At 33.4% G+C, this 20,269-nt stretch overlaps 1 protein-coding gene across 1 annotated transcript; it reads right to left on the minus strand.

Annotated features, from left to right (window-relative positions):
• Window positions 1–14,769: 14,769 nt before the first annotated feature.
• Window positions 14,770–16,797, minus strand: LOC110795059 (uncharacterized). The gene has a single exon (XM_022000038.2). It carries the CDS (start codon window positions 16,795–16,797, stop codon window positions 14,770–14,772), a length of 2,028 nt encoding a protein of 675 aa, XP_021855730.2.
• Between the last annotated feature and the right edge of the window lie 3,472 nt (window positions 16,798–20,269).

Here is a 20,269-nt window from a genome sequence, read left to right on the forward strand (position 1 = left end):
GCTTATTTATAGTGGGTTTATAGTGTTATATTGTACTAAAATAGACTGATTAATAAGACCTAAATTAACTGATATTTTCTTAAAACACACGAAAGACTAGATGAAATATATGTTTAGTTCATATATATAACTTCATATGACATTATATATAGAAGCGTTGAAATTAAATGAAAAGAACACCATATAACACTATAAGAATTTGTATCTTTAACGACAATGTAATTACGACGGGTCAAAAATTCCGTCGTAAAAGCCTTTTGCGACGGTGCTAACAACCAAACAAAGACGGGAACAACCGTCGCAAATGTCTTTTACGACGGTTTAACGACGGGATTTTCATTAACGACGGCCCCCTTTTATGACGAACCAGGTTCGCGACAGGAAATTCTATCATTAATCAACGATTATTGGCCTTTAGCGACAGGATTTCCCGTCGTTAATGGTACAATTTTTTGTAGTGTAAATAATCCATATCCTCATTTTTTATTTTATAAAGAAAGGAATAATGTACGTTTAAGTTGAGATGAGACAGTACAAACACTGAAATTAATGGGAAAAAAACACCTAAATACTGCGTATCCTTATTTTCATTTTAGAAAGAAAAGAATTATTCATTTTTAAGTTCGAGATGAGATAATACTCCGTGTAAGCATAAAAAGTAGTAAAAATACAACTAAAACAAAAGGTCTTGCGCACAAGGTGTACAATAAATTTATTGTACACCAAGATAACTTTTACTAATTTTTTGGTAACTTTAACTTAGTTTTGATTAACTTTTATATTAGTAAAAAAAAATTGATAGATAAATATTTTAAAGGGTAAAATGATTATTTTTATACATTATTAGTGATTTTGAAGAAATAAGTTTTATTAAAATGAAAAAAAAAATCACTTAAAAATAGATAACTTTTACATATATAAGCTTAACTTTTAAGCATTTTGAGTTAACTTTTACTCCGGTGTACAATATTTATTGTACAACCTTTGTAAATAAGAATTTGTGCAACTAAAATAGTCCGTATTCTTAATTTTTCAATTTTTACGAAGAAAAGAATTATTTTTTATAACGATGTCGAAGAAAGTAAAATTAATTTGTGCCAAAAATGCAAATAAAAAAAAAAATGTCTAAATTAGGTCAAAAGTCTAGAAATAAAGATTGGGAAGTAGGGCCATAAAAGCATTTGAGAGGTAGACAATGATTCAAAGTAAGAACAATGATAATTGGCAAGTGAAGCATGGGCATGGGGGGAAATAACGATGATATACCAATTATTATTATCTCCCATAATAATTCCTACGAGTACTCTTTTTATTTTATTTTTATTAATTTAGATTTTTAAAATTTTAGGAAGTGTAAAAATATAGAGTGAAGCAAAGGAGCAGGGGGCCGACAAGATGTTGGATGATGATTGAGTGTCCCCACGAGTGCGTGCTAGCTGTCCCACGTGTCCCCTCTTTCATATTCCCAATAATTACATCCTCCATCTCACGACAAATTTAATCCCTACCAATCATCATCCCTTGTGGGTCCCACTATTTTTATAAAAATAATAATTAATTAATTAAGTATATTTATCTCTCTCTCCTCCTGGGGCCGTACGAGGCTCACTTCCCCCATGTGATGTACACGTGAACTCGGCCCCTTCTCCCCTTCTTTTCGATGGTGAAGTTTCGTTGCCCTACGGCTTTTGTCAATTTGTGATTATTCAATGCACTTCTTCAATTTACTATTTTACCCTTTATTTCATTTTATTTCTCCTTTTTAATTTTATTTATTTTGTGTAATGTCTTGTTCAATCAATCATAATGGGATGATAGAGTAATAATTATGGACGCACACCCAACCTCCACTCTATACCCCTATTTGGCTATTTTCTATTTAAGATAGGATTTGTGGGCTCCTTTTGTTTTTTCCAAATATATTTAGTTTTAAATACTTTGACTATTTCATTTATTCCACTCTATACCCCTATTTGGCTATTTTCTACGTATTTAACTGCCATGTCGGAGACTTAACATTTTGTTAAGAGGGAACCCTGGAGTAATTTTATTTGAGGTCTCGTATTGATCACAAATCTTAATAATTTTAAAAGAAGTATTGTTTGATTGGTTGTGTCTTGAGTCGTCTTTGTGAATAAAATATTAATAAACGTAAAATGCAATTTGAATAAGTTTCAAAACTCTTGAACGTACTCCGTATATACCCTGAGTATGAACTATGGGGGGAGTACCTTGCCAATGAGTTTGTACTTCTGCAAATGATACAAGACGTTGTTTCTTTTCTTACTATTTTCAATGAGAACACCAAGAGTAAATATCGTGTCTCGTTAAAGTGGTCTCAATATCTAATTTCAGAATATTAATCTCATGAAAGATCTTGCTTGATTTCCTTTGTTGGTTACCTTAAAAATACAAAAAAAAAAATTGGTCAGGAGATAGAGATAATCTATGCACGTATGATGTGTCTAACATTTAAATACTCTGAGAAACACAAGTACACAACTACTCGTATATATGTGTGAAATGATCAACTGAGGCACATCCTGCGACTTACCTCCTCCACTATCTGGACCGTGGACGATGGGCCCTTGGAAGCGAAGGTTTTCGTGTTTTGAGGAATTTGAATACTTTTATCTTTTTTTATTTACATAGTTAGAAAAAATGAGTGATTGGACAACACAAAATTTGGAAGAAGGGGTTTGTCATGTCTTGGTAAAAAGAATACTGAATTTCTCTCTCATAGCCTCCTAGATAGGCAAAGGCTTGGTAGATATAAGTCCGTATAGAAAGAGTAGGGTTGATAGATTTGATAGGTATTTGGATCCTACCAACAACAACAACAACAACAACAACAACAACAATTACAACAACAACAACAACAACACCAACCTAATAATGTCTGGCAGGCAGCATAACTGCGGAATATCTGAGCTACATAAAATAAGTCTGCCTAGGTTTATTTTTTTTAAGATGAGAGTATCTTCATCGGATTCGATATCAATTTCGAGTTATTAATTGGAAAGTCTTCCCCATGCATTATATTTATGCATCATGCATTTGTCATTCTCATGTCTTTAAAACTACAAACTTTTAGTTTGAGTCTTTCATGAGGTCTACAATCTATCACGTGAGTCTTTCATGAGGTCTACAATCTATCACGTTTTTCAACTATCACCAATAACTAACGCGTATATATTGTAAATTTTTCATGAGACTGTTTTATTGTGTGGTGATCGTGGTCTCCAGTCTATTTTAAAGATCACACCGTGTGATTAATTATTGACATACTTTCCATCAACCAACTTATAGTAATCGATGTCTTGTCTAAAAATTAATCTAGTCCATGTGTACCATGTGAACAGGAGATTGGATATTGGAGTAGGGTATTCGCATAAGAAATGACCTTGAATATGGAATCCTATGAGATAATAATATCAAACAAGTAAAACTAAATTTGAATTGAACAATTCATTTTTAAGTAAGGAGGTGGAAAATTCTTTCTCGCCGGTTGTTGAAACAATACGAGCCGATATAATTAATAATGTAAATGAAGAATTCGACAAACACTTATTTTAATAATTTTTTGTATGGTAAAAACTTTTGGATTACGATTGAAAGGGGAAAAACAACAACAATTACAAGATGATCCTACTACCGTGATGTTAATATAGGTTGTTGATTTTTTTAGGTAAATTGCGTTACAAGAGATTAAATCTACTTACGAGGTTAACCTTGTTAGTTAATTAGTTGCACCAATAGGATTATGTGAACATGTTAGTAGACAATGCATGCAAATCTTTAATGATTGATTGATTTGGTTTAATTACAATAACAAAAGGGCTTTCGTGAATTGAAACACTTGATATCTTTCTAATTATAAGTGTGGAGCCTATATAGATTGAGTTCAGTTATTGTCTGGAGATATGGAAACCCATGGTTGCTTCACAATAATGTTGTTATTGATAGTATTACTTTACTAGTAGGAAGTCTTTGTTGCTTTGTTTACTTGTACATGTTCTTTTAATACGAAAACTGATTTCGACACACAGTTTAGTAAAAGTAGATTATGGTTTATACTATCCAAAATCACTTTGCCACTAACACTACACGAATCTGCATCTTTAACGACAATCTAATTACGACGGGTCAAAAATTCCGTCGCAAAAGCCTTTTCCGACGGGCTAACAACCAAACAAAGACGGGAACAACCGTTGCAAATGTCTTTTATGACGGGTTAACGACGGGATTTTTCATTAATGACGGCCCCTTTTTATGACGGGTCCGCGACCGAAAAACCCGTCATTAATCAACGATTATTGGCCTTTCGCGACGGGATTTCCCGTCGTTAATGGTACAATTTTTTGTAAGGTATATTACCTACCAAAATCAACATTTGAACTCCGTAGTTGATAAAATATATTATGGAGGGGAAAATATAATGTTGTGTTGTTTTATTCGTGAGCATAAGAATCTATTTATATAATACAAACTAGATCTCCTACTCTTCATAGGTTTAATTCATATACACTTCTATCTTATATCATATAGCCTAGTTATAACATAACTCTACTATATTCGATATTCTATCGTATAGGATAACTGCGTTATCCTCAATACCCTTACGCAATCGGAACGGCAGTTTCACGAACGTTGCGATTAGAGAAATAAAAAAAAAATTCATATGCTTGTCATGTCGTGTTAAGGAGTCATGTCGTTACTGTCGTTTAAAGGAGTCATGTCGTTTCGTATAAGGAAAAAAAATGTCATATATGCATGTTTTGTCGTGTCAAGGAGTCCTGTCGTTACTGTAGTTTCAAGAAGTCCGGTCGTTTCGTACAAGGAAAAAAATGTTATATGTCTGTCTTATCGTGTCAAGGAGTCTTGTCATTACTGTCATTTCAAGGAGTCATGTTGCTTCGTACAATAAAAAAATATCATATGACTGCCTTGTCGTGTCAGGGATTCCTATCAATGATGTCGTTTCAAGGAGTTTTGTCGTTTCGTACAAGGAACAAAATTGCCAATATGAAAAACCTCTCTCACGGCAGAGGGAGAACCGTCCATGTCTTACGACACATGATAAACCGTCCACATCTTACGACATATGGAGAACTGTCCATATCTTAAGACACACGGAGAACGATAAATTATCAAGAGAATAAAATAGAAGAAACGTAAAAATCACAGCGGAAGTATAATAATCAGATAAAAAATCTATTATTTTGGATATAGTGTATGAATCACGCCGGTGAATTTAAGTTTTTAACCCACCGGCGGGGGAAATTTTTATAAATCGATTCCAAGATCTAACCTGCTCTGATACCATGATAAAATATACTCCCTCCGTCCCGGAATACTCGACCCGGTTCGATCGGCACAAAGTTTAAGAGACTTGAATTGACTTATTTAATTTAATAGGTAGTAGTTGATAGTGGGGTGTTATTTTAATGTAGTTAGTGGGAAATGTGTAGAGGGGTGGGGTTGGGGGAGAGTAGGGGTTGAATTTTTAATTATTTTTTGTATGGAGTAGGTGGTATGTGGGTTAATAGGGGATTAGGGGTGGAGTGAGAAATAATATAATATTGTTAGAATATTTCCATTTTTAGAAACTGGTCAAGTATTAAGGGACGGCCCGATAAGGAAAACAGATCAAGTATTCCGAGACGGAGGGAGTATTATGGAGGGGAAAATATAATATAATGTTGTGTTGTTTTATTCGTGGGCATACGTCTCTATTTATAATTCAAACTAGATCTCCTACTTTTCATAAGTTTTCTAATTCATATAGAATTCTATCTTATATCATATAGCCTATTTATAACATAACTCTACTATATTCGATATTCTATTATATAGGATAACTGCTTTATCCTCAATAGTAGTCTATATAAATATATGCACAAGTTTTTACATTTCTATAACATACTAGGCAATTTTTTGTGCATTTTCTAAGTTGCCGCCATAGGTTTATTTGCCATAGGTTTAAAATTTTCTCATATTCCCAATATCAGAGTTTTGATAAAAGTGAAAACATTACTCCGTATAAATAAATGTAATTTTCCTTGTTTAAATAAAAAATAGAGGAATCTCAATGCACATTAATTACTCCCTCCGTCTCTTTTTGTTTTTTACGTATTCTATTTTGGGTGTTTCATTTTGTTCTTTACATTTCCTTTTATATTGTCACATAATGCATTAATATTCTATCAAAAGTTGTGCTCAAATATTATTTTAACCAATTAAATCCATTGGACATTAAATATTTCTCATTTTCCCAATGTCAGATTTTTTATAAAAGTGAAAACATTATAAATAAACGTAATTTTTCTTGTTTAAATAAAAAAAGTAGAGGAATCTCAATGCACATTAAATAGTCGTTAAATCGCGTGAAAAACATCAAACGTAAAAAACAAAAAGAGACGGAGGGAGTATTGTTAAAACTGAAAACGCCTGCAAAATACCAAACATAAAGAACAAAAAGAAACGTAAGGAGTAGATTTGTTTTATTTTCAACATTTATTACCGGCTACCAAACAGACCGATAATTTACCTACCCGTACAAAATTAATCAGTAAATTACAATTTATACTTCATAATCTATAAGACTACTTGCTCATAAATTCCCAATTCAATCGGGCAGCTTGTCAAGTTAAAATTAGACAATAATTATTGCAAGGTGTAATGATTTCCTTACAAACTTCAATTATTCTTATTGTACATTTGTGATTACTTGGAAAGAGGTGGGATCATATTCACAAACACATGCCACATCATCATGGACGATTGGTTAAATGGATCAATCAAAATTCAAAGTCCATATTTCAAAAAGTTCGGTGACATAATGGTATTGAAACTTGATTATTTTTCTTAAATATTTCAACTAGGGATAACTATTTTTCAAATCGATATTAAGCATAACAGTTATGCAATATACATTCTAAACCCTATCGATAATATGTTTTAGCAATAATCACCATTGCTAAACGTTTATGTATGAGCACATGTAATCGACGACTGGCGAATTATACGTATGAGATAACTTATGTTGAATGATTACGACGGTCACCTGCACCAAAAACAAGTGCGGCAATGAGAACATTTTCGATATATAAATCCCTCTTCGATGCAAATGAGGTTTTATCCAGGTTTAGCCTAGAATCTTTAAGGTTTATGGGTTTATTTACAACGACATAGTATAGTTGGCTGAACCTTAAATCATCTGGATTGATCGATCTTAATGGGCCAATGTCTATGAACCTTAAATAATCATGTTAAGGTCCGCTTTAACCCACCCAATATAATACAAATCGGCTTGTTAACTCTTGATGAGCCGTTTGTAATCCCAAATACTGAAATCTTACGTTCCGTTGCAATTAAGATAATTTCTTAACTCTTACAAGTGTTTGTCTCGTTGTGAGTTTGGCGTTTAACTTCAAAACTTGCAACAATGATAAACTCGTAGTTCTTGTTCTTTATTGTATTCGAGATAGTAAGATTTGTGGGAAGAAGTACGTACCCTTTAATCTTAGTAAAAGTTGCTCTTTTTAATCAATTCGAAGGACAAATAAGTACAAGATTAAACGTAGATTAAGGATTGGGAAAAAAACATCGTGCAACCACATTGTTAACCTCGGGTTTCCCAAACACAACCCAAGTTGCATAAAAAACATATGAACTCTTCCATTATTACAACTCATGTGTATCCAACGTTTCTCCATTTTCCAGCACACACCCAGCAAAGCACACGTGTATTCCCAGCTTCCCGCACGTGCACTTTCAGTCAATGTTTTCCCTTTAGAGATCTAGTCAACGGTCAAATTATGGGCTTAATATCAAGATTAACCCAATTATTAGCCCCTCAATTATTTCCTATTCCCTATTATGGAATATGGGAGTATTTTACTTTAGGTAAATCCCGGGAAACACCGGTTACGTGGAAGCACGTACGGACTCATCTCAGCCGTTGGATTTCCATTATTTTACTTGAAGCCGTTGATCCCTAGATCAACCCACACGTGCACTTGAGGAGAGAGAATGAAGAAGTGGGTGCGAACTTATCTGGACCCATGTGACCGGTTTAGTTGGTCACCATGTGATTTCCAGGAAACGGTTAAGGTGATAGTTAATCAAAAGATCTTGTTGGAATTCTGAATTATACTCCGTAATTAGGAGGGTAGAGATTATCAACCAACTATCATTCACCTAATCATATAAAGACGCAACATTTATAGTTTATTAAATTATTATTATATGTAGGATATTTATTTTGTCATGACTTATTTGAAAATATTTTAATTTACTTTGGTTTAAAATAAGTCAAAATACGTTAAACATTACAAAAATATCCTATCCAACTATTAAATAGTTTACATACCTTTCTATACATGTTACGATTATACATTTATAGCATAGATTGAGTGAAATAAAATAAGTTCTTCAAGTACATTTAAAGATTAATCCCGTTCTTAAAGGATGTCTAGAGTGATTATTCATATTCAGTCAATTTATTTTTGGTGTATAACTAAGGTGTCCATCGCTGACAATAATGACTAACCCTCTCGCCCGCATGCTTTAGCAATTAGACTATTGTTCATTATTGGATATTTGTTTTATTTAATCAAGTTCATATCATGACAAATTATAAGATGGTACATTAGAATTTAATTTGGTCAATGATTTTAGTCGGACTAATTATATTTCTTAAACACAAGTTTTCCTTGGAATGACACTTTGGAAGACAATTAAGTTGTTTGTTAAACAAAATTAAAGATCTCTTTGGAATAAAAGAGATTTGTTAGAAGAAGGCGATTGACTATATTATTTCGGTTCGACTGGTTAAATAACAACAATTTTTTTTTTCCTTAAAATACGTACAAAGTATTTAATAGACGATTGTTAATCATTTTTATACACTATAAACCGTAATAAAAACAATTACCTTCATAGTTCACTTCACACAATGTTCATCAACACAAAAAGAGAAAAGAAACAAGGTTCACACAAAATATATATCATGTACAATAGAATACTAATTATATCTATGGACATTTGGGTTTAATCTAACATTTTATTTTTATCGTTTTAGTTTAGAAATACTCACATACTTAGTGATGTAAATTTAGGACATGCCAAATTTGCACATCCCAAACTATGTAAGCCACTTCTTTTTCGTCTAATTTTATTGAACTTATATTTTTAAGGTGAAAAAAATATTGGCTTACTTGGAATACCGTTTTAGTATTATTTTGGTATTATTACATTAATTTAAATGGGCTAAGAGTATAATTTTTTATGGCAAGTGCAAATTGATAAAATAGAATAATGAGGGGGAGTACTATTTATGGAAAGACACAAGTGATGGGGAAGCATGTTTGGTTGGTGGGATTTCCCATAATTGGAAATGACAGAATATAGAATTGCACATGATATGTGTAATCATTACCATTAATTTATTTACGACTGATGTTAGCCTAATCATGATTTTGATTCAAATAATCAAATTTCTAGATCGCCCTATTATCAATAATTAATACTTGTAATATAATTATAGTCTAATAATTTAAAAATGGGTTAGAATAGTCACACAAGTACATGATGGATTGTCATAGTTGCGAGGCATGGCGGGGCCACACTAATCATGGTTGTATTCCCCAATCATATAACCTAGTTATTTAAGTTTGATCATGTCTTAAAGAATAATTGCTAATTGGACCATAGTGAACCTAGGACAAGTTCATTTTGACTCTTGTTATGAGATTTTGTCATCTCATTTTGATACATTTTTTTTGTGTTAGATGAATCATTTTGGCATGCAAGATCCATACTTAACATATATCTCAACAATATCATGTTATTATTATATAAATTGAGCATTAATTATAATATAGGTAATAGGTTTATATAAAGAGCATAAGGTGTTTTAAGGTTTAGCTGTTGACATGATATTTTCTACATTTCCTATAAACTCAATTTCTTTAATTGCTTGTCATTTTTTTTTAAAAAGTTACGACAACTGATTTTCTACATCCATTATGTATATAGTCATTCATAAAACATAAAAAATTAAGTAGGAAAGTATATATGTAAATTTATGTTCAATAAAATAAGTTAAAATCGTAAAGGTATAATTTATCAATGTTAATCAAGTGAGCTTGGAAAAAAAATCTTATACAAACAAGGCATGATTTTCATTACAAAATCAAATTACATAAAATATCTTACCCATTATTCTCATTTTTTACTACTATAAAACGGTTTGACGGTGAGAAATCGTCGTGGCGCATTTGTGAAAGAAAATAATACGAGGGTGGATGGAAATTCCAATGGTATATGGGCCACAATACTGTCAATTATGCATAAGATAAATTTGTATGAGATAGTCAATGAGGTCCCGATCTAGTGGTTAAGGCCGTGGTCATATGTACGATACAAAGTAGATCATAATCCATTTTTTCATTTGTTTGTACTTTCTTTGTGCCTCATTCACACCAAAAAATAACTAAGTAGCAAATTTTATCACATACCATAGTTAACAACTCTATTAACTTTTCGATAGACATATTGATGTAACGAGTATTATGTTTACGCTCTTTAGTTCCTGCAATGATATATAGAGGCCATGATAATGGGTTCAAGAAGAGAGTAACGTGGGTTTGGGCTGTTAGATAGTGGGTATCGAATAAACTAACATGGATTGAGGTCCTCTATTGAATGGGCCTCAATGGTTTTGGATTGAAATTTGGGCCTATCGCGCCTATAAAAGTTATTAGTGGGTGATTTGGGTCGAATCATGTATGTGTTAGCGGTGTTGCATTATTTATATAGGCTGTATATCCACACGAGACACAATGTGTGCATGGAACTTCATATGCACAATTAGGGTTGTGAAAAAGCCACTTGACCCGAGAAACCGATCTTAATCGACCGATATCTGAACCGATATTTTCAGGATATAGGGATCTAAAAACTTACCCGATTCGGTGTTGACTCGAAATTCGATTAAACCCGTGAATCTATGATCCGAACAAAAACCGCTAACAACATGAGAATACCCTGCAACTCGATTTTCATATGATACCTTTAAACCAAACTGAAGTTGTACCCGATCCAACAACAGTTGGAAAACTGATTTTGCCAGATAACAATCGTAATCAAACTGACTCGATAAAATTCGATATCTGATTTAACCCGGCCCGTGTCACCCTAAATCTAAATTAAACGGAATTTTGTCAAATTGACCCGATTATATCCGAAATCCTAATTAATCTAACATTAATCAACCCGATAACTGAAATCCACCAAAGATTTTAAAAAATAATCCGATTTCTCCTGAAGCAGATTTAATTTACTCGTTATTATCAATAAATTAAACAGTTAATAATGTAAAGCCAATTTTATGTATAAAAGTTATCCAATGTTCTTATTACTCCGTATATAATTTGGAGACAAAGTAATAGTAGTCTAAAAGTTCTTTAGTTGGCATAAAGGTTTCAAAATAATAAAATGATCTAAATTTGATCATTAACTCGAGAGTTACTCAATCTATAAAGTATAAAGTGTGAGAATACAAGTCTAATCTGATATAAACTTGAACCAAAAGCACTATCCGCAATTGACTTGAATCTAAGGTACACATGGGACTCACCGATCTAAAATGGACCCACATCCGAGACTTATCCCCTAACATGATCCGGACCCGCTATAAGCCAGTAATTTTTTTACTTGAATCCAACTTACACGTGAACCAAACTTGAACTTAACCAAATCAAACAGATACAAAGTCGTTTTATACATGAACTAGTTAAAATCGATTTCGAGATCGACCGAACATAAATTACCCGTACCAAAACTGCCTAGGAAAAATAACCAAAATATATTGTTCGAGTAAATCAAAATTCAAAGTTATCTAAACCGATCCAAATTGGCCAAATAAAAACATCAATCTAAATCGATTTCGACAAGACTCGAACTGTTTATAACGGGTATGAAACCGATTCCATGATCCAACTTGGCATGACAACCCTAAATCGCGACAATCTTGTAACCATAATGTAATAAGGGTTGCATGTACATCTTCAATTTAAAAGGGAACACGTGAGGTTGACTTTTTTTAGTGTCCACTTATAAAATACATACTTAGTAGTTCTATATATTTTACCCCTTTAAACAAGAGATTGAGATAGTGAATTAGTGGTATCACTTCCCACCACATATCATTCATATTGTGGCCTAGGTATCCAATCTTATGTGAAACATTTGAGGGATTTTTTTTATCTTCCATACACATAAAAATTAATCAAAAGCTAACCTAGCTCGAGAACGACCCAAATTTGTTCTGGACATAGTGAATTAGCAGATATGACAACTCTAATTAACCTGGAACACTGTGGGTTTAGCTTAAGTAAAACATGCAAAACACCAGTTAATTTAGTTAAAACTCGTTTGGTATTAATCAAATTTAAAAGTTACATAACACTTTCTCTTTAATTAAGCTTGTTTACACTTAGAATTTCCTATTTCGTACAATTAGAATTTTCTATTTGTGAATTGTGATTTTTTTTTTTGGGTGTTAGCACCCGGTTTACCCTTAGGGTTAATCCGGATTCGGGGCGAATTCTGGGTGGATAGGTTCCAGTCCCCTCCCAATTGTTGTTGCGGGGGATCGAATACGAGTCCTCCCTACCAAGTTCAGTCCCAATCACCACTGAACCAACAAACAATTGGTTGTGAATTGTGATATTGTTTAGCTTAATTATGGTCAGACTTTGAGTTCCCTCAAAAAAAACCAAAAAAAAAAAATTGGTCAACACTTTGAATCGTGGATTACCGAATTAGAGTTGGAATTGGATTTACATTATTTTCCTTATATTTAACAGTTGCACAATAAAAAAATCAAAAAAAAAATCAATAGAGATTTCTTTCCTATTCTATTGCTCTGTAATCCTATTTCTACAAGGTTTAGTATTGCTAATAGTATACGAACTACAAGCTTATGCGTAGTAATATTAATATTGAGGGTGTCTTCTCTAATTTTGATCAATTCTACAATCAACCACTCCAATTCTATAAATATTGAGGGTACCTTCTCCATATAGTATATTTCTCTTAGAAAATCTAGTAGCTAAACCAGTCCGGTCCGGGTTTTGAACCGGTTTTTCGGGTCCGGTCCAAGCATAACCGGTGTGGTCTCCGGGTATTGAATTATCAAAATTCGGGTATTCAGTCCTGTCCGAGTGGACCGATAAACACCCCTACAACCCGAATAACAATAATACGAATCTGAACACGCAAACGCAAACACAGAACGCAGCCTTAGTTATCAGATTGCTCACATGTCAAGAAAATCCAACCTTTAATTCTGTATTCCTTGATACCCAGATCCAAATGATACTTTTCGAACAGGCAGTGACTCATACTAACAAGCTTTTACCATAAGCAAAGAATAACAAAAAGCAGCATCTTTAGCTTTCTTTAACTCGGCAAAGAATAATGGTATTTGGTAATGCTGTTTTCTTTCCGCCCCAAGGAAAAATTCCCATTCACTTTGTTCACACATTACATTCCAAATTAACAACTACTCTAACTTAAACTACAAATTTCCAGCAGTCAACAAAAGCCATAAAGCAAAATCGAATACTACCAGATTGTCAATTGCCTTACCTGTTCTTCAAAGAAGGTATCCATGTTTCACTTTCTAAAGGAGAAAGTTCTGCTTTTCTTTCTCTTAACTATTATGGAATAAGAACAAATGTTTCAAGTCTATCTAGATTCATACAACATTACCAAATAAAAGCACTGAAATACACTCTTTCCGCCTAGAATTAATTTGTGAACAATATTGCGTAAAAACTCCAATTGAAGAATGTAGCTTGTTCATCCGAACACTTTATGGACTAACACTTCAGCTAAATGACATACAATTCACCAAATTATTGCTATTCCATAAAATTTTGGAAAACCCTAGGTGACTCTAACGGAAAGAGAAAAAAAAAACAGCTAGCTCTTAGATGAGTAACGAGAGTTTTTTTTAGAGTTTGTAAGAGAATATTTTGAAAGAAGAGTTAGCTCCAACAAATAAGAGTTAGTGCCACATCATCATTTTTGCATGGAAATAAAAATTTAAAAAAGAGTGTAAGAGAGGATAAGAGGTAGGGTTAGGAGTTAGTGCATTTCCACAAATTTTGGGAGGAGATTCTTATTTGAAGTTAGGTGGCATAGGAGCGAGATGAAGAGTCTTCTAAATAAGAGTCTCCCTTTATTGATGCTATGTTCTCTTCTGTAACTATGTTATCATAAAATATCTGAATGTAGGTCATAATCACTCAAGTTTCAATAACCTGATCAAAGTCAACAAGATCAACACAAACCTAGCACTTAAAATCCGTTGCATACCATACACTAAACACAATCAACGCTCAATCCTCTGAAGTCTGTAAGATAACGTCAACCCAAACTCTACCGGTGTCATATTGATTTCAAAGTATTTCACGCAACTAAATGGCCGTGTTGGACTGCCAACTACAACTCAAAACTCAACAACAAATGCTCATCTTTGGCACCGGTAGTAAAAAATAAAATTCTGATGATAACATGATAGCATTTAGTATAGATTACTATCTATATGTCAAAGTAAGTAAACCATGCAAATTTCTATACACCGTATCCCAAATCCAAACAGTAAAATTGATGATAACTAAAATCACAACAATATGGGCTCCTGAGGAAGGACTAGTGAAATTGCTAATAAGAAAGCTCAAAAAACCTTTTCTTTTACCTCAAAGAGCTTCTTTTAAGTTGCCCAGCTGTTCTCTTGATAGACTCAATTCGCTGAAGTCTGATCTGCTCTCTGAATTTGGCAATAAACTCATCAGCTTTCTTGTCAACATCAGGCCCTTCATCGACATTATCAGAAGGCGCTTCACCAACCTTTGCAGTTTCCACTCGTTCTTCAACATAATGTTCATCCTCGCTTCCAGAATCATCATCACTTCCCACCAGAACCTGTTCAAGAAAATCCCTAGTTTCCTTTGGATAGTCTGAGAAAGATACCCTTGACACTGGATTGTACCCGGGAGTTATTCTCTCTTGATTTTCAGATCCAATATCCTCCGATCTTCTGTCATCTTCCTCAATTTCTCGGGTTTTTCTTGTTGACATCATCTCATCAGCTCTAAAAGTTCTAACAGATTTCCCAACAGATGATGAACTATCAATGCTATTTCTAGCTTTTGTGTCCAACCCAGTAGTATTACTTCTGTCCAGTTGTTGTTCCTCCCTATTTGCTCTGCCTACTATTTCCTTTGGTTCACTCCATATACTTCGTTTGAAATCCTTGCGCGGGCTGGAAGTTTCTTCCTTGTCCTTGCTAGAATACGATTTCACAATGTGTGTTCTATGACTCGATGGAGGTGGTGGTGGTGGCGGTGGAGGAGGTGGTGGAAGATGGGAACTATAAACAAGCTTCCTTCTCCCATAATCTTCAACACTTTTAGCTATGGATTCCGATGACAACGATGGTGAAGGAGATAGTCTTTTCGGTGAACTTGATCGAGATGACAACGAGGACTGTGATCTCAACAACTGAGCAGCACCACTTTCCTCAAGTGATGGTGGCAATGAATGTAAAGAAGAATCAGAGGATTCCTTGTTAACTTCAATTCTCCCTGACCTTGTTCTCCATGGAATTGGAGATGGTAGCACATTCGTTTCTTTAACTTCACCAACACCTTCATCATCCAATCCTCCATAATCCCCACCAGAAGATTTCCTTGAAATCCTCGGAAAACCCCGTGAACTCGAGTCTGAACTGGTTCTACTCAATGACCTAGAAACCTCACCATCCCCATTAGCAGACCCAAATTCACCACGAACCGAGGTTCGAGACTTCCCACTGTCATTCCTGCTCATCCTCTTAGAATCATTCACTAATCCCTTCAAATTCACACTAGAATTTGATCTAGTATAACCCCTAGAAACCCCAGAATCCTCCTCATTTCTACTAATTCTTCTTGAATCATTAGAGAATTCCGTAATATTGTGAATAGAATTAGATCTAGCATGAACTCTAGAAACCCCAGAATCCTCATCATTTCTACCATTTCTCCTTGAATCATTAGAGAATTCCGTAATATTGTGAATAGAATTAGATCTAGCATAAACCCTAGAAACCCCAGAATCAACCAATCCATCACCATCTCCATCTGAAACCCGAGATTTCAAACTTCTTACAGGCAACAACAGGGGAATTTCGCCGGCCCCCATTTTATTAGTATTTTCATTCACTACAGAACGATTATTAGCTACTAGAAGTGCAGGTTCGTTTCTATAATACTGTGAACTCCATGTTTGTACCTTATTGTTATTACTACTATTATTAGTATTAGTAAGATCATCGGACCCAGTTGGGCTATCAACATCATCATCAAAAACAGAAGGAACTTGAAGCAATTTAGAGACATAAGATTGAGCAGTATCAAATTTAGAGGCGATTTCAGGGTCAGAATCAACGTTTTTACGGCTAAATAAACCATAGGAAACAGCAATTCCCACAAAAATTAAGTGAAGAAGCTCCCACCATCGTGAAAAAATTGATGGGCTGATAACATCGGGAGCTTCAGATGGGAAAAGGGGGATTAAAACTAGGAAAATTGCTATGATTATGGCTTTGAACATGAAATGAGAGTAGAATTTACTTGCCTTCTTTTTGTTATTTTGGGTTTGATTTGTTGTTGTTGTTGATGATGATGATGATGATGACACCCTTTTGGGTTTTGTGTGTAACGCTCCATCCGCCGCCATTGATGAATACAGAGAAGCTGGGGGGTTTAATTGAAATAGTTGCAGAGAGAAGATGATGAAGATGAAGAGGAGAAGCCTTCAGGATTAAGAAAAATGGAGGAGAAAGAGAGAGAATGGTTAGAAGACGTGAGACTGGTTTTAAGGAGTTGCTTTGTTCTTCTTTTTGGGTTTGTAACAGTCATTGCTTAGTGCGCATTGATGCCATGGCAACTTTTTATTGTTTGTGTGTTTTTATCTTCTTTTGCTTTTAGTACTATCCAATATTATCAAATTCTTTGGGATTTGGCTTTGGAAAGCCAGTTGCGATAGCCGATAGGTACACTAGTCGAGAAGTTAATCTAGCGCCGGATTTGTTGGCGGCAAAATAAAGCTGGCCCTGTTTGGTTAGAAGCGGTTAGCCGTTAGCTGTTAGCTGTTAGCTGATAGCCGGTTTAACTAGCTGTTAGCGGTTAGCTGTTAGCATTAGCTGATTTGACTAGCTGGTTGCATTAGATGTTTGTGTAAAAGTGTTTGGTAAATTAGTTGATAACTGTTAGCTTTTTAATATGTAAAATGACCATTAAGGACATTGACATACTTTGTGTCTTATTAATATTAGACAAATATTTTGTCGTGCTAATTTTTTTCTCTCTATATTCTAATAAACATAGACTAAATAAAATAATTTATTTTTAAAAAATATTTATTTAATTTATTTAATGATTTCCATCAAGTTTTCCGTTAACTATAGCTACACGTTGGATTCCCCCTTCCTAATTCTCTTCTTTATTTTCACGATTTATTTCCCTCTTTCATTATTTTATTTAATTCTTCTCACCCTCAATACACATTGCTTTTTTTTATTACCCTTGGTGTTGATCAAGAGGAATGATTTATCCCGCTTTGTAATTGAAATTTTACATTGATTTGATAATACAAACTTTTTTATAAGGCGGTCTTACACAAAAGATCACTTTAGTATCCTATAAGTTAAGCAATGGAACCAATTAATTAAGCACTGAAACCAATTAGTTAAGCAAAGGAATTAATTAGTTAAGCAATTGAATCAATTAATTAAGTAATGTAACCAATTAGTTAAGAAATTGAACCAATTAGTTAAACAACCAAAGTGGTCTTTCCGGCAAGGCGGTCTTACACAAAATTACTGATGAAAAATGTACCCGAAACCGTTAACACGTGATAATTTTCAAAGTTTTTGAAAATTTAAAGTGATTTAAAAAAAAAAAAAAAAATCAAGTGCATAGGTATACTATCAATTGCGTGGATAACACAATTGGATAACCACTCTCTTATCTGTATACAAATTTCTAACACTTGAATATTGGCACTAATACTACAATATCAAGACCGGGCGTTTGAGAACTTTGTTAGATTATCACTAACGTTATTATCTTTGGAAGAAGTAGTTCTCGATTAAAAATCTCCGTATCGAACGTGGAACGGTAACTTTTATGTAAGAGGGCTTTATCGGAAAGATCAGTTTGATTGCTTAATTAATTGGTTTTATTGCTTAACTAATTAGTTATAATGCTTAACTAATTAGTTTCATTGCTTAACTAATTGATTTCGGTGTTTAACTAATTAGTTCTAGTGCTTAACTAATTGATTTAATTGCTTAACTTATATGACACCAATGTGGTGTTTTGTGTGAGACCGCCTTATATAAAAATTTGTATACATGGAAAGACAATTCAGAAAAGATAGTCAATGGTACGTTCTACGTAGTTCAGTGTTTTTTGTTTTTGTTTTTGAAAGATGAGGACAATATACACTAGGAGCCCTTTTGCACGAGGTCTTCTCCTACGTAATCACTATGAAGAAAGGAAAATAACTGCGGACAAGTTTCTATAACCATACTAGAGCTGATTAAGTGATACAATATCTGCAATTCAATATGCAGCTCTATTAGCTTCTTTGTATCCAATCTTCGTAGTTCAGAATGTCGGTTTGATATTTACATGTATTATAAAGATCAAAACAAGCTAAATGTGAAACTCTCTATTAGTGATTATATAGCTGAATAATTATGTCATATGAGAATAAATTGTGAAAAAAAGAATGACATGGAATTAGAATTTGTCCAAAAAGGGGAGCATATAGGTAGCGTTCATGTGCTTGTGGAATCAAGATTCTTCTTTCGTCTTGCCTACGCTAAACTAAGATTACGATTCAATCCAATGTGGTGGTAGTGGCAGCGGCAACGGTGGTGGTTGTGGCAGCGGCAACGGTTGCGTTGACAACAGTCTTGGTGGTGCAGTTCATGTATTTGACAAATAGAGGTTAGAGTTTAAGAGGTGGAGTTTAGAGTTAGCTGTTAGAGTTTTACATTTTTGTTTAGCAGATTTAATAAGATGTTTATACTTGTATAAACATGTTTTGTAACACTTAGAAGTTTGCTAAAACTTTTAATTAATGAAGAGAATAAAATTGTGTAAAATGACATTTCAAATAAGAGAATAAAATTACAAAATACATACGTAGTACGGAGTAATATGTTATCAAAGGGGCAAAATTAAAATGAAACTTAAATGTCTTCTCGGGAAGTTAACAACATATATTAAAATTTATGCTCTTTAAGCAAATAATTAAGCCAAATTCGTACACTTTTTTTGTTGAGTTTCACAGGATTAATTTTTTATTCCAATGAGCCACAAGGGCAATATAATTTACAAATGGGGGTGGGGGGATTTGAACCTGAGACCTATTGTACACATGCTCTTAATCTTAACCACTAGGCAAGACATCATTGGTAGTTTCACAGGATTAATTAATCTCCTTGATTGGCGATATCACTAAATTAAGTGACATTTTTGTAATTAAATTGAAAATAATGTACGACAATCTAAAATGAATTTTATCCATCTTTGTCAGAAAAATAAAAGAGATCCAGTGTAAAATACATACTTTATAGATTGTATGTTTATTTATTTTTTATTAGGAAAATACTACGTGATTGACAAAATTCGCCAACTAAGGAGATTGCCCAACAATTTCTTCATTATTTTCGGCTCGTCAATTTTGATGGACAAATCGTTAAAGTTCATTTATTTGTACTCCATAAGGTTGTTAATTCATGTTAGAATATAACTTATATTTCTAAAACTCGTTTAAAACAAAAAAATTATTCAACATCTTAAAGTTACTCTATACTTAACATTTTTGCATATCTTGATCAATATATTAAAAAAAAAAAAAAAAAAAACTAAAGCTTGGCAATTAATTTTGTCAAGTTAATGAACCATAAAAGGTTTGGCAATCTCTATGTGAAGATTAAAAAGAAATATGAAAGTAATTAAATAGATGGATAGCATCTTAATTCGAATAAAGTCCTTTTTAATAAGCTAATGAAAGCTTGTTTAGTTATTTAAGTTCACTTTACCCACATTGAAGCTCGATTTTTAAGATAAAAAATACAAATAAACACATTCACAAACAAGTTCAACTAAGCCTGACACTTAACAAGATAAAATCA

The sequence above is a fragment of the Spinacia oleracea genome, chromosome 6 (genome assembly GCF_020520425.1).
Source record: "Spinacia oleracea cultivar Varoflay chromosome 6, BTI_SOV_V1, whole genome shotgun sequence".
NCBI classification, from domain to species: Eukaryota; Viridiplantae; Streptophyta; class Magnoliopsida; order Caryophyllales; family Amaranthaceae; genus Spinacia; species Spinacia oleracea.

Excerpts from the sequence above, each read along its gene's own strand:
- LOC110795059 (XM_022000038.2), bottom strand. The coding sequence starts at position 16,797 with ATGGCGGCGGATGGAGCGTTACACACAAAACCCAAAAGGGTGTCATCA.